Below are 15,638 nucleotides of genomic sequence, written 5' to 3' on the forward strand. Positions count from 1 at the left end.
AACTCGTCCTTGCTGACAAGATAGCCAACCCAATTTAGTCCCAGCTGCCAGCATCCGGCCCAGATAGAGGCTAAGTGATGGCAAACGTGACTAGATTAATTTAGGATATCTGGGCAGGTTGGGCCAAAGGGACTGTTTCCGTGCTGTGTGACTCTAATTGTCTTCAGTGAAAGCAGAAGTGTGGTTGTGAAGGCTGGACTTTCAGAGCATGTTTTGCCCTGACTGGGAGCAGAAGAGTTTGACTGAAGTGTGTCGGTGTTAATGCCTTGATGTCTCATTTTGCTTCCACCGTCTCGGGGTCATTAACCATTTTGTGTCTGGTCCTTCCTCAAGAAGCTGCATTGCAGGTTCACCCTGAATTGACACTTTTTTTTTGCTTCCCAAAATCAGACCTGCTCACTCTCAGCAGGATCCCAGTGTTGTGAAAGATATTAACTTTCAGGTGGATGTATCCAAAATTCAGAGAGATGTCAGTATTGATGTTTTTGCTTTTTCTGCCCCTGTAAGATCCTGAATCAGCACCTTAAGGGGAATTAGTTAGAGCTGAGTGAGAACAGAGGGGGAGAGAGAGTGGGATGGTGCTTTCAATTTTGTGGAACAACAAAAGAATATTCCACAGAAAATAGAATTGCTTGTTCTGAATTTCTACCCTGCACTGATAGTGATGGCTTTTGTAATCTCTTTTTACAGAGTATTTGAAAATCTGAAGACTGAAGTTTCAAAATCAACAGATGAAGGGCTTATGCCCGAAACATTGACTCTCCTGCTCCTCGGATGCTGCCTGACCTGCTGTGCTTTTCCAGCGCCACATTTTTTGACTGACTCTCCAGCGTCTTCAGTCTTCACTTTGATGTCAATGTCTGACAGTCACTCAATCCATCGGGACCGCAACGATTTTTGACTGTGATTTCTGTGAGAGGGATCAACGCTTTTTGGTTCCTGTTTGAGGACGTTTTCAGCATCAGTGGGACTGGACGAGAGACCCCACTGTTGCAGCGCACTGTGTGTGGAGCCGGAAACAGTTATACGGCCTGGAAAGGGGATTTCACGGCACGGAGGGGCTCTAAACGTGTTTGTGTGCAGCTGATGCTGTGGCCATGGAGAAACCCGAGGAATCCCGCCCCGTGGAGAAACCGTGGAAGTGTGGTGACTGTGGGAAAGGCTTCCGTGTCCCGTCTGCCCTGGAGACTCATCGGCGCAGTCACACTGGGGAGAGTCCATTCCCCTGCACCGACTGCGGGAAAGCCTTCAGACATTCCTCTTACCTGTTGGCCCACCAGCGGGTCCACACGGGGGAGAGGCCCTTCAGCTGCCCAGAGTGCGGGAAGGCCTTCAGCACATCCTCCCACCTGCTGAGCCACCAGCGTGTACACACGGGGGAGAGGCCCTTCAGCTGCCCAGAGTGCGGGAAGGCCTTTACCCAGGCCTCCACCCTGCTGAGGCACAAGCGGGTCCATACGGCGGAAAGGCCTTTCAGCTGTCCCGAGTGCGGGAAGGCCTTCAGCAATTCCTCCACCCTGCTGACCCACCAGCATGTCCACACGGGAGAGAGGCCCTTCAGTTGCCCTGAATGCGGGAAGGCCTTTACCCAGGTCTCCAACCTGCTGAGGCACCAGCGTGTCCATACGGGGGAAAGGCCTTTCAGTTGCCCTGAATGCGGGAAGGCCTTCAGCGATTCCTCCACCCTGCGGAGTCACCGGCATGTCCACACGGGGGAGATGCCGTTCACCTGCTCTCAGTGTGGGAAGGGCTTCACCTGCTCCTCCAATCTGCGGATCCACCAGCGTATCCACACGGGGGAGAGGCCCTTCAGCTGCCCCAAGTGCGGGAAGGCCTTCAGCAATTCCTGCGCCCTGTTGAGGCACCAGCATGTCCACACCGGGGAGGGGCCGTTCACCTGCTCTCGGTGCGGGAAGGGCTTCACCTGCTCCTCCACCCTGCAGAGCCACCAGCGGATCCACACAGGAGAGAGACCCTTCAGCTGCTCTCAGTGCGGGAAGGCCTTTACCCACGTCTCCTCCCTGATGACCCACCAGCGTATCCACACGGGGGAGAGGCCGTTCACCTGCTCTCAGTGCGGGAAGGGCTTCACCTGCTCCTTCAACCTCCAGACCCACCAGCGGGTCCACACGGGGGAGAGGCCCTTTAGCTGCCCAGAGTGCGGGAAGGCCTTTACCCAGGTCTCCACCCTGCTGAGGCACCAGCGGGTCCACACGGGGGAGAGGCCCTTCAGCTGCCCCGAGTGCGGGAAGGCCTTCAGGAATTCCTCCACCCTGCTGGCCCACCAGCGGGTCCACACGGGGGAGAGGCCCTTCAGCTGCCCCGAGTGCAGGAAGGGCTTCAGGTATTCCTCCCACCTGCTGACCCACCGGCGGGTCCACACGGGGGAGAGGCCCTTCAGCTGCCCAGAGTGCGGGAAGGCCTTTACCCAGGTCTCCACCCTGCTGAGGCACCAGCGGATCCACACCGGAGAGAGGCCGTTCACTTGCTCTCAGTGCGGGAAGGGCTTCACCTACTCCTCCAACCTGCAGAAACACCAGCGAGTTCACGAGCCATCGCAGGGGGATTGAAGGAGTGACGGCCGAGTGCCATTATCGAGTGGACTATCAACCCGGTTCTGGGGACTCCCGGGTTTGAATCCCCCCACGACAGATGGCAGAATTGGCATTCGGTCAGAAATGTGGAGTTCGGAATCTAACGATGAGACTGTTTCAGGGAGGGGTGGTGCGGGGGAGAAAGCCCCCATCTGATTCACTCTCTCCCTTGTTAGGGAAGGGAACCGCCATTGTGGGAAAGGATTCACTCAGTCATTCCAGCTGCATCCTTTATCCGGTCTGGCCTACACGTGACTCCAGACCCACAGCAGTCTGGTTGACACTGCACTGCCCCTTCCTGGCAAATGAGCGGGGAGAAACATACTTGGAGACAAGGTATGGGTTGAAATTGCTGATGAGGCAATACTTCCCCCAGGTTACGGCTTTACCAAGGATCCAATTACAAAGGGACAACTTGGTGCTGGCCAATAGTAAAGACAGTGAGGGGAGTGGGACAAGGGGAGGTGTGGTGTGTGCACTTTGACCTTGAGGTGCTCAAAAAGCAACTGCTTTTTCTCTGCCTTTTTGCTGGGGGGGATCTGAAGCTGTAACAAAGTTGGGTTGCAATAAAGGTTACCTGAACTTACCACTGGGCTCAGACTCTCATTGAAAGCTTTGAGCTCCAAGAGGTTTTTGTTTTAAAGCTGCTCATTTCTTTCAGCCTCCTGCACTAAGTTTAGAACATAGAACAAAGAACATAGAACAATACAGCGCACAACAGGCCCTTCCGCCCTCGATGTTACGCAACCTGTGAACTATTCTCAGCTCGTTCCCTGACACTATCCCAAAATCAACCATGCGCTTACCTAAGGATTGTTTAAATCTCCCTAATGTGGCTGAGTTGACTACCTTAGCAGGTAGGGCATTCCACGCCCTTACCACTCTCTGCATAAAGAACTTGCCTCTGACATCTGTCTTAAATCTATCACCCTTCAATTTGTAGTTATGCCCCCTCATACAAGCTGACGTCACTATCCTAGGAAAGAGTCTTTCACTGTCTACCCTATCTAATCCTCTGATCATCTTATATGTCTCTATCAAATCACCTCTTAGCCTCCTTCTTTCCAATGAGAACGGACCCAAGTCTCTCAGCCTTTCCTCAGAAGACCCTCCCTCCAGACCAGGCAACAACCTGGTAAATCTCTTCTGCACCGTTTCCAATGCTTCCCACATCCTTCTTGAAATATGGGGGCCAGAACTATACACAATATTCCAAGCGTTTTGTATAGTTGCAGCGTGATATTGCGGTTGCCCGGAACTCAATCCCTCTACGAACGAAACCTAACACACTGTATGCCTTCTTCACAGCACTATCCACCTGAGTGGCAACTTTCAGGGATCTATGCACATGGACTCCAAGATCACTGGCTTCCTGTTTTTCTTCCCAAAGTGAATCACCTCACATTTAGCTGCATTGAACTCCATTTGCCACCTCTCAGCCCAATTCTGCTAATCCATCCACCTCTGCCTGCACCTAAGTAATTTTAAAAATGAGAAACCGCAGTAGTCCCAAAACAGATCCTTGTGGCACTCCACTAGTAACCGGACTCCAGGCTGAATATTTTCCATAAACCACCACTCGCTGCCTTCTTTCAGAATGCCAGTTTCTAATCCAAACTGCTAAATCACCCTCAATCCCATGCCTCTGCATTTTCTCCAACATCCTACCATGTGGAACCTTTACTGAGGTCCATGTACACCACGTCAACTGCCCTATCCTCATCTACATGCTTGGTCACCTTCTCAAAAAACTCAATAAGGTTTGTGAGCCACGATCTGCCCTTGATGAAACCATGTTGACTATCTGAAATCAAATTGTTGCTTGCTAGATGATTATAAATCCAATCTCTAATATTCCTTTCCAAAAGCTTTCCTTCAACAGAAGTAAGGCTCACTGGTCTATAATTACCTGGGTCATCTCTGCTGCCCTTCTTGAACAAGGGCACAACATTTGCAATCCTCCACTCTGGTACTAAGCCTGGAGACAATAACAACTCAAATATCAAAGCCAAAGGCTCTGCTATCTCCTCCCTCGCTTCCCAGAGAAACCTCGGATAAATCCCATCGGGCTCAGGGCACTTGTCTACTTTCACTCCTTCTAGAATTGATAACACCTGTGTGCAACTAACCTTGATCCTTTCGAGTCTAATATCTCGTACCTCATTCTTCTCCTCTACAATATTCTCCTTTTCCTGAGTGAAGACCGATGAGAGATATTCATTAACACTTCTCCAATCTCCACAGGGCCCACATTCAACTTCCCACTTCTGTCTTTGATTAGCCCTATTCCTACCCTAATCATCCTTTTATTCCTCACATACCTATAGAAAGCTTTAGGGTTCTCCTTTATTCTATTTGTTAAGGACTGCTCATGTCCTCTCATTGCTCTTAACTCTCTCTTGAAATCCTTCCTAGCTAATCTGTGACTCTCCATCGCCTCATCTGAACCATCTTGCCTCATCAACACATAAGCCTCCTTCTTCTTTGTAACAGGAGATGCAATTTCTGTTGTAAACCACGGTTCCCTTACCTTATCACTTCCTGCCTGACAGGGACATACCTATCAAGGACACACTATATCTGTTCCTTAAACCAGCTCCACATTTCAATTGTTCCCATTCCCTGCATTTTGCTACCCTATTCTATGCATCCTAAGTCTTGCCTAATTGCATTATAATTGCCCTTGCCCCATCGATAACTCTTGACCTGCGGCATGTTCCTATCCCTTTACATCGCTAAATGAAACCTAACTGAATTATGGTCACTCTCTCCAAAGTGTTCACCTTCCACTAAATCAAACATCTGGCCTGGTTCATTTGCCAAGCACCAGATCCAGAGTGACCTCCCCTCTTGTCGGCCTTCGACATACTGTGTCAGAAAGCCCTCCTGCGCACACTGGACAAAAACTGATCCATACGAAGTACTAGAGTGAAAGCATTTCCAGTCAATGTTAAGGAAGTTAAAGTCCCCCATAATGACCACCCTGTTCCTTTCACTCCTACCCAGAATAATTTTGCTAATCCCCTCTTCCACCTCCCTGGATCTCTGCGGAGGCCTATAAAAAAACTCCAAGCAGTGTGACCTCTCCTCTCCTGTTTCTAACCTCAGCCCACATTACCTGAGTAGATGAGTTCTCATCAAAAGTTCTGTCAGCCACCGTTATACTATCCTTGACTAACAAGGCCACACCTCTCCCTCTTTTACCGCCTTGGTGGTTCTTAATGAAAGATCAAAACCCTGGAACCTGCAACATCCATTCCTCACCCTGCTCTCTCCATGTCTCCGAAATGGCCACAACATCCAAGTCCCAGGTACCTATCCGTGCTGCAAGCTCACCTACCTTATTGCGGATACTCTGGCGTTGAAGGAGACACACTTCAAATCACTTCACTGCCTACCAGCACATTCCTGTGACCCTGAAATCCAGTCCCTGTCCTTCCTACTCTCATCCTCCTGTGCATTACAGCTACACCCCCCGGTTCCCATCCCCCTGCTGAGCTAGTTTAAACCCACCCGAATAGCACCAGCAAATTTCCCACCCAGGATATTAGTACCCCTCTGGTTCAAGTGAAGACTGTCCTGTTTGTACAAGTCCCACCTTCCCCAGAATGAGCCCCAATTATCCAAAAACCTGAAACCCTCCCTCCTGCACCATCCTTGCAGCCACGTGTTCAGCTGATATATATCCCTATTCCTTGCCTTGCTATCACGTGGCATGGGTAACAAACCAGAGATAACCACTCTGTTTGTTCTAGCCCTCAGCTTCCACCTGAGCTCCCTGAAATCCTGCCTTACATCCCTATCCCTCTTTCTGTGGGAGATTAGAAATGTTGTTTTTGCAGATGGGTGAGGGGGTGTAGTAGGGGGAAGGGAAGCGGAATTCTTGTAGCATGTAGCATACATAAGGCTACGACTTTAATAAATATAGAGGGTCTTTTAAAGAAAATAGTTTTAAGCTAGGGAATAACTTTAAAGTGTTGTAGTTGACCACAAAAAGAAGCAGCAGGGGTATTTCACAATAAAGCTGAAGTATACTGATTCCGCAATAAAGTGATTCCGCAATTTGTAAACTGAATAAGAAAGCTAACATGCTCTGTTTTGGCGCGCATTTCTGCTTGATTGCAGAAGCGTCCAGTACTTAGAAGACTGTAATAAATTGTTCTTGTTTCCAAGATTGATTTGTCTCAGGCTGATTGATTTGTGAGTGAGTTCTGTTTCTCACAATTGGGGGCCTCGTTCCGGGATCCAGGACTCAGACCGCTCGACACTCTTGGGATGACCGGGGAGGTGCACCTCGCCGATTTCGGTGATCTCCGACTCCCTTGCTTGTCGTTCGCGGTTTGGGCGAGTACGATCCGGACTGGGAGACCCTGGAAACAAGGCGGGCAGACGCGGCGGGTTAGGTCGGGCAGCTCTTGTGCACAGGACCCGGGTAGGGAAAGGTCTTAAAGGATATATCCGGGTGACCGGGGGCAGCGGTATTTGCTGCAAGAATTGCTGCGGGACGGGGCGCACCGAAATGACCAGGTAACTCTGTGCACAGACCAAGGTCGGAAGAGAGACCTTTTATGTCTTGCCTTGGTGGTCGGGACATATAAAAGTATGGGGAATTGGTGATATATAAAATTAAGCATATGTCAATGGAAAACAGCCAGTGTCAGAAGGGCTAGTAGTTGAAGGGCTACTGAGGATGCCCTTCATAACTAACTTATGACCAGACGTCCAGATGAATATTCAAAAGCTAGAGGAGCCGTTGCGGAAAGCTCAAAGTGTCTGTGAGACACGGTGTCTATGTGTGTGAGAGAGAGAGAAAGAGCTGTACAGTAACTAGAAAGTTTAACCCGGTCTGATTTGGTTTGAATGCACATTTGTTTGTTGGTGATTGAATGTTTCTGCTTTGTTCCCTGGAGCTTGAGATCCGGGACTGTTTTGAATCTGATTTCTACTATGGAAATTTTAACATGATTTCTCTTAACGTTAAGGATTTTACAGATAATGAAATAAAATGTTAACTCCTGTTCTTTTTACAGGTCATGACTGCCTTACTATCAGTTTCTAACTAATCTCTTTTATCCTTACATAAAAGTGATTTATGGAGAACAGTTGAAGTCTCAAAAAGCATATAGTTGGTCAGATTAATTGGACGAGTAAGGTGTCTAGTCAGGACCCTGAAGGGGGTGTGGAAGAAGGTGACACCGGACCTCGTTAAGATTAATTAAATTAGCAACAATGGGAGGCACGGGGAGTTGGCTGGGTAACGATCGATCAGTAAATAACGTTAAAGGGGAATATATTTCACCCGACAGTCCTTTGGGGAGAATGTTGGGAAATTGGGAACACAACTCCCGGACGCGGGGGAAAGATAAAGCTACAATGGTAAACTATTGTTGTTTTGTCTGGACTAGATAAAATATTAAGGCGCCTGGTATTTTTTGGCCCAAATATGGGTCCGATGAGGATTGGCTGTGTCAAGATCTTAATATATTTGTCAATCGGAAAGAAGCGTACAGTCAAAAAGAGTCTGATTATGCGGTTTGTTGGATAGGGAGCGCGGGAGTAAAATTATGTCCCATGAATAGGGAGGAATCAGGGAAAGAACAGAAAAAGAATGAACAAGGGAAGCCACAATGGGATCCCTTAACGTGTTTGCCGCCCCATATACTACTCCCCGGAACGAGCCTCCAGCTCCCGAAGTAGAACCCTGTCCAGACACAGAAATGGGAACGGACTCTGAACTAAAAGATGCAGAACCTAGGGGGGGCAGAGTCACTCGAGCCACCACATGTAAAGGAGGGGCAGAGATATTGGAAAATGTAAAATTATGTCCCTTATGAGAGGTTCCGATTGGGGAAGGTACAATCGGATATGTAAACGCTCCCTTAACGAGCAGTGAAGTTAGGGTCTTTACAAAGGAAATGAAAAGTTTAATAGAGGATCCGGTTGGACGAGAAGAACAATTAGAGCAATTCCTAGGGCCTAATTTATATACCTGGGGAGAACTGATGGCAATTTTAGGAACGTTATTTTCAGGGGAAGAACGAGGTATGATTAGGAGAGCAGCTTTATAGGAATGGGAAAAGAGGCACGCAGTTGGGGAAGAAGGGGCCCCAGCAGAACAGAAATTCCCAAATGTTGACCCTCATTTGGAAAATAATGACAGAGAAGATAGGGAGTCAATGCGAGATCTATGAGAAATGGGAATATTAGGAATTAAAGAGTCGGCACCAAGATCATAAAACTTTGTTAAGGACTTTGAAGTACGACAAGAGAAGGATGGAACCACTTCTGCATTTCTTAAAAGGCTCAAGGAGGCCACAAGGAAGTGTTTGGGAATGGATCCCGATAATCAGATAGCACAGGGACTCTTAAAGGTCCAGTTTGTAATGAAATCATGGCCAGACATACAAAAGAAATTACAGAAATTAGATGGATGGAGTGAAAGACAGATGGAAGAGGTGTTACGTGAGGCACAGAAAGTGTATGTGAAAAGGGAAGACGAGAAGCAGAAACAGAAAGCCAAAATGATGGTGGAGGCAGTAGAAGAAATAACAAAAAGGAGACTGGGGTCAAGGGCTAACAGGAAGGGTACGGGAGGACACAAAAGACAAGGGTCAGATACCTGGGAAAGGAGGCAACAAACCAGAGATAACCACTCTGTTTGTTCTTGCCCTCAGTTTCCACCCTAGCTCCCTGAAATCCTGCCTTGCATCCCTATTCCTCATTTTTTTGTGGTTAGCACTGCTGCCTCACAGCACCAGAGCCCCCGGTTCAATTCCCTCCCCGGGGCCGCGTCTGTGTGGGTTTCCTCCCACAGTCCAAAGACGTGCGGGTTAGGGTGAATTGGCCAAGCTAAATTGCTCCGTAGTGTTTGGTGACGGGGAATGGGGCTGGGTGTTTTGCTCTTCGGCGGGTCGGTGTGGACTTGTTGGCCCGAAGGGCCTGTTTCCACACTGTGGGGAATCTGATCTAAAGTTCTGGAATTTATATATTGAGGAACTGAAACCTGCAACCCATTCTAAAAGCAAAGCAGCGGTCCAGGTTTGTTCCAAATATTGCATCGGTTGCATGACACTATGATGTTTTGGTATTAATTCTGTGTCTTATGATCCTGCAGCACACCTACCGGCAGAAGAAGCAGCGCTCCAGAAGCCAGTGCATCCAAATACACCTGGGTGGGCGGGGTTTACGGTCTGCGTTCTGAAGGGGCGGGTCTTACGCGTCGCCTTGGCGGAGGAGGGGGCGGGACCAGGGCCAGGGGGCGTGGCCATCCAGAAGCCGGAAGTGTGCCCGCGGCCTGTTTCCTCCGCTGGAGCTTCGGCTGCAGCAAGTAAGGTAAAGCTTTATCAATATTTCCTTTTACAGAGTTTGTATTTAATAACCAGTAATGGCTACTCAATATCATCATAAAGTCCCAAAATGCAATTCATTTCAATCCATAGCAGATCAGCACTAAGAGTTAATTTTCTACGGGATTCAACAGCCTCAGCACTAAAATGGTCTCACAAGGGAACGGCTGTGAATGTTATCACTTGGTGTCCTGTTCACACAGATTCACTGATGCTGAGGCAAACGTTCTTAATTGCCTCACAGCATCCTGTTATCACTTGGTGAGCCTAGGTGTCCCTATCTTTAAGTTCTCTCCTCTTTCTGAGCCTTCCTGCCTGTTTATTTTCTAGTGCAGTAAATGTATTCAACAATTCAGCATTACATTTTAGTCTGAATGTTTAAAGGCAAGTTTTAAGACTATATACTATCTCACCCAGATGCCCACACCCTCATTCCTCCCTTTGATTGCACCGCGATCACTGAAAGAGAAGGCTAATCCAAACGAATGCCCTTCAAGGTGGTCCAGCCATCAACATCCTGCAGAGCAACACCACCAACTTCGCAGCTCATCTGGTCATATTTATCATCGTCATCGACACGTGTGGGTGAGCCATCGGATCGCAAAAGGAGCATCTTCTGGGGCAAATCTATATCACAAAGGGACCTCATAAGCCTAGCAATTAAATACCCAACAATACCAATACCGACAAACAAACATAGCTAAATTGATAAGCCAATTGTACCATGAGCCCAATCTGCAGTTTCCCCAACTGGTCCCTTCAGTCATTCTGTCAAGGAATGCCTGGATCTCTTCTTGTATCTGAGGAATATTGCCAGTGAGATCGGGAATGCTCATAGTGCATTTATCTTGGACAATGGTGCAGACCTCACCCTCCCGGGCGAGTATATAGTCTAAGGCATGCTGATTCTGCACAGAGTAAAGGCACAGGTCTGATAATCCCTGTTAACTCTGTTCCAGAGCCTCTTTAGTCTTATTTCCAAAAATGGTCAGGCCGCAAAAGAGGGAATTGCGGTTCTTTTAACTTGTCACTCCTGCCGATCCTTCCAACCTCAGGGTACTCTGGATTCCCCAGCCTATTGCGTGTCCTGTATTGTCACCCAGTCCCTTGGGATCCTTCCAGTTGGAGCAAGGTTGGCTGACACCGACCGCTGCATCCTCCTCAGATGGAGGTTCCATCGACTTGTCCACTGGCCAGGACAAGGTACTGTTGTGGGAACAAGGGCTCCGATGGTGACCTTATGAGGGACATCTTTGCCATCCAGGACAAGGAAATTGGTAGCTTCACCTTTACCTTAAGAAATAATAGTCTGGTTTGGTGTATATTAGGGAGAGTTTGTCAAAGTAGGTTACTGAAAGGTTACAGCAGGGGGTCTGGTCAGATCTACAGGAGTAAAGGGTCGACGTTTTAGATTAGATTACTTACAGTGTGGAAACAGTGATGAATAGATTGGAATTGGAGACTGGGGACAGGCAAGTAAGTCATCTCCCGATAGAGAGGAGTAACATACTACTGCCTCTGGGGTGAATAGCGTTCTGTGGGCCTGTATAAATAAGTTGTTTGTGGATTGAGGAGTTTCCCCTTTCAGTCCACACCACCTTGCCGAAGCGCAACCCACCCATACCCCTACACATCTACCCCTTACCAAACACTACGGGCAATTTACCATGGGCAATTCACCTGACCTGCACTTCTTTGGACCGTGGAAGGAAACCGGAGCACCCGGAGGAAACCCACGCAGACACGGGGAGAATGTGCAAACTCCACACAGTCAGTCGCCTGAGGCGGGAATTGAACCCGGGTCTCTGGCGCTGTGAGGCAGCAGTGCTACCACTGTGCCACCCACGGTGGCACAGAGGAGTCGCTTGAGCGTTGTAAAAATGGGCCAAGGGATTCGAGCACTCGCACTGTATGGGAGACAATGGTCTTCAGAATGCTGTTCACAATGGGCTCTCCCTTAGCTCTATTGTACATGGTCTTGGTGACAGTATCAGATTCTGAAAAGAGAAAAGGCCGATAAATGTGCAAGGGAAGGGTTCCGTTCCAGGTCCATGTGCCGCATAAGGCCTGCTGTACCCCAGCCAGTGTTAGACCAGCTGTTTGTATACACAGACCCGAGGTATTGGAAAGTGATATTTCTCTTCACGGGGTCGGCAGTAGGGAGTCTGATGAATAGAATGGAATCGGGGACTGGAGACGGGGCAAGTAAGTCATCTCCCGATAGAGAGGAGTAACATACTACTGCCTCTGGGGTGAAGAGCGTTCTATGGGCCTGTATAAATAAGTTGTTTGTGGATTGAGGAGTTTCCCCTATCAGGATTCCCTTTTCTCGAGTCGGCCCGTCCTACAAAAAGGGATAATGTTCCTGGGCATATTTACCATAATAACAGGGTTGATCATTTTTATCTTCATGAGGCTTGCATCTGCAGGTAAAATTAAAAAAACATGGTAACGACATGATAACTGTCACTGATTTCTACTGTCCAGATGGACCATCTGGTCTTTCTGATGTAAGAGTCCATTGCAATAATCAATCTTCAACACGTTCCACTTGTCAAGGGCGTCTGGTCCGGTGCACTGGACGACATCTCCTCAGCATGGGTGGTGGATAATCTCTGATCATTCCTGGTCGCATCCATAGTTAGTGGCTTTCCCCATCAGGATGTTGTACGTGATCAGAAAGGTGAGGAGATAAGCGATCCCCAAATGTCCCTCCTCTTAGTTCAAGTATCTGTAATAAGATTAACATTAGAACAACAGCAAAATTCAAAACCCAACTGGACAGGGTCCACTCCTTTTGTTGAGATCCAGGATTCTGTCCTCCTCTTCCCCCCTTTTGATTGGTGCGGTCAATCAATTTACAACGGTGCAGTTGGACCCAAGCTGAGCGCCCAGCGACTGGGACCGCCGTAGGGGTGGGAAGTAAAACATGGAAGGGGCCATCAACGAGGTTGGAGACCTTTGCCAGTCCAGTTCTTGACGAGCACCAACGAACCAGGTTCTACCCGTGACAAGGCTGAAAGGGAGGGAACATCGCTGTAGGCCGCACGCTCCTGGGAGTGAAAGGCACGCATAACATTAGTTAGAGCAAGAACATAACCAATCATTGCTTCGGTCATGTGGTGGACGTGGACTGAGAAGGGTGCCGAATCGTTCCAAGGGTACGGAGGCGGTGACCAGAGAGACTGTCGCTGGAGACAGTCATGTCTTGCCCGCAGATATGGATCGCATCTGGAATAAGGCCACAGGGATTAGCATAACCAGGAGAGGCCAGACTTGGCCATTAATTTGGCAAGTTTAGTCTTGAGTCTGGTTAAAACATTCAACAAGGCCGGCCGCCTGAGGATAAGCTCCATGCAGTTGCTGACAAATACAAAGCTGGGAACAGAGTTCTCCGTTAATATTACCTACAAAGTTGGTCCATTGACCGAGCTAATGCACGCAGGTATACTGAAGCGGGGAATTATTTCCTTAAACAAAATCTTCACCACAGTCTCAGCAGTAGCATGAAGAGGAGGGAAGGTTTCAATCCACTTACAAAAGACATCAACAATAAGCAAAACACATTTATAGCAACTCAACTCATTTCTCCAACTCAATGAAGTCCAGTTGAAGTGTTTCCAAGGGACCTGCAGCAAGGGAGGTCTCGTAGAGATACTTGAACTAAGAGGTGGGGGATCGTCTACCCATGGACCTGTTTGATCACGTACAACATCCTGATCGGGAAAGCCACTGACTGAGTATCGATGCGATCTGGAATGATCTGAGATTATCCTGGTGTCATTTGGTGCACCAGATCAGACGCTTTCAACATGGAGTCGCTTGAGTGATGGCGTGAGCTGCCAGAGGAAGTGGTGGGTGCTGATACGATGACAAGTTAAAAGGCCCCTGGATGGGCATCTGAATATGAAGGGTTCAGTTGGGTCAGGGCCAAGTGATGGCAAATGCGACTGGAGTCATAGAGATGTACAGCACAGAAACAGACCCTTCGGTCCAACCCGTCCTTGCTGACAAGATAGCCAACCCAATTTAGTCCCAGCTGCCAGCACCCGGCCCATATAGAGGCCAAGTGATGGCAAACGTAACTAGATTAATTTAGGATATCTGGGCAGGTTGGGCCAAAGGGTCAGTTTCCGTGCTGTGTGACTCTAATTGTCTTCAGTGGAAGCAGAAGTGTGGTTGTGAAGGCTGGACTTTCAGAGCATGTTTTGCCCTGACTGGGAGCAGAAGAGTTTGACTGAAGTGTGTCGGTGTTAATGCCTTGATGTTTCATTTTGCTCCCACCTTCCCAGGGTCGTTAACCATTTTGTGTCTGGTCCTTCCTCAAGAAGCTGCGTTGCAGGTTCACCCTGAATTGACACTTTTTTTTTGCTTCCCTAAATCAGACCTGCTCACGCTCAGCAGGATCCCAGTGTTGTTAAAGATATTAACTTTCAGGTGGAGGTATCCAAAATTCAGAGAGATGTCAGTCTTGACGCTTTTGCTTTTCTGCCCCTGTAAGATCCTGAATCAGCACCTTCAGGAGAATTAGATAGAGCAGAGTGAGAACAGAGGGGGAAGAGGGTGTGGGAGTGCTTTCAATTTTGTAGAACAACAAAAGAAAAGAATATTCCACACAAAATAGAATTGCTTGTTCTGAATTTCTACCCTGCACTGATAGTGATGACTTTTGTAATCTGTTTTTAACAGTATATTTGAAGATCTGAAGACTGAAGCTTCAAAATCAACAGATGAAGGGCTGATGCCCGAAACATTGACTCTCCTGCTCCTCAGATGCTGCCTGACCTGTTGTGCTTTTCCAGCGGCACACTTTTCGACACTGACTCTCCAGCGTCTGCAGCCCTCACTTTGACGTCAATGTCTGACAGTCACTCAATCCATCGGGACCGCAATGATTTTCAACTATGATTCTGTGAGAAGGAGCAAAGCGTTTTGTTTCCTGTTTGAGTACGTTTTCAGCATCAGTGGGACTGAATGAGAGACCCTACTGTTGCAGCGCTCTGAGTGTTGAGCCTGAAACAGTTATACGGCCTGGGAAGAGGAATTCACGGTGGGGAGGGGCTCCACACGCATTTGTGTGTAACTGAAGCTTCGGCCATGGAGAAACCCGAGGAATCCAGCCCTGTGGAGAAACGATGGAAGTGTGGCGACTGCAGGAAAAGCTTCTGTGTCCCGTCTGTCTGGAGACTCATCGCGCAGCCACACCAGGGAGAGCCCGTTCCCCTGTCCCGTCTGCGGGAAGGGCTTCAGCACTTCCTCCACCCTGCTAACCCACCAGCGGATCCACACTGGGGAGAGGCCCTTCAGCTGCCCCGAGTGTGCAGGAGGGCCTTCAGCGATTCCTCCACCCTGTTGAGGCACCAGCGGGTCCACACGGTGGAGAGGCCCTTCAGTTGCCCCGGGTGCGGGAAGAGATTTACCCAGGCCTCCAACCTGCTGACCCTCCAGCGGGTCCATACAGGAGAGAGGCCCTTCAGCTGCCCCCTGTGCGGGAAGGGCTTCACCAGCTCTACCAACCTCCAGAGGCACCAGGGAGTTCATGTACCATCGCAGAGGGATTGAAGGCACGATGGTTGAGTGCCAGTATCGACTGGACTACCAACCCAGTTCCAGGGGCTCCCGGGTTTGAATCCCACTGCAGCAGATGGTGCGATACAGGGTATGGGTTGAAATTGCCGAGTGAGACAACACTTCCTCC

General features: G+C 48.8%; 1 protein-coding gene across 1 annotated transcript in view; it reads left to right on the plus strand.

Moving 5' to 3' along the window:
- LOC148142974 (uncharacterized) overlaps positions 1 to 3,378 on the plus strand; it is a 247,978-nt gene extending 244,600 nt beyond the window's left edge. The window contains exon 2 of the mRNA XM_087973925.1: positions 691 to 3,378. Coding sequence (XP_087830051.1) covers positions 1,098 to 2,570 — 1,473 coding nt within the window. The 5' untranslated portion in view covers positions 691 to 1,097 and the 3' untranslated portion in view covers positions 2,571 to 3,378. The remainder of the gene's footprint in view (positions 1 to 690) is intronic.
- Positions 3,379 to 15,638: the final 12,260 nt, after the last annotated feature.

The sequence above is a fragment of the Chiloscyllium plagiosum genome, unplaced genomic scaffold (assembly GCF_037043375.1).
Source record: "Chiloscyllium plagiosum isolate Xiang-an unplaced genomic scaffold, Cpla_swu_hap1 HiC_scaffold_27, whole genome shotgun sequence".
In the NCBI taxonomy this organism is placed as follows: domain Eukaryota; kingdom Metazoa; phylum Chordata; class Chondrichthyes; order Orectolobiformes; family Hemiscylliidae; genus Chiloscyllium; species Chiloscyllium plagiosum.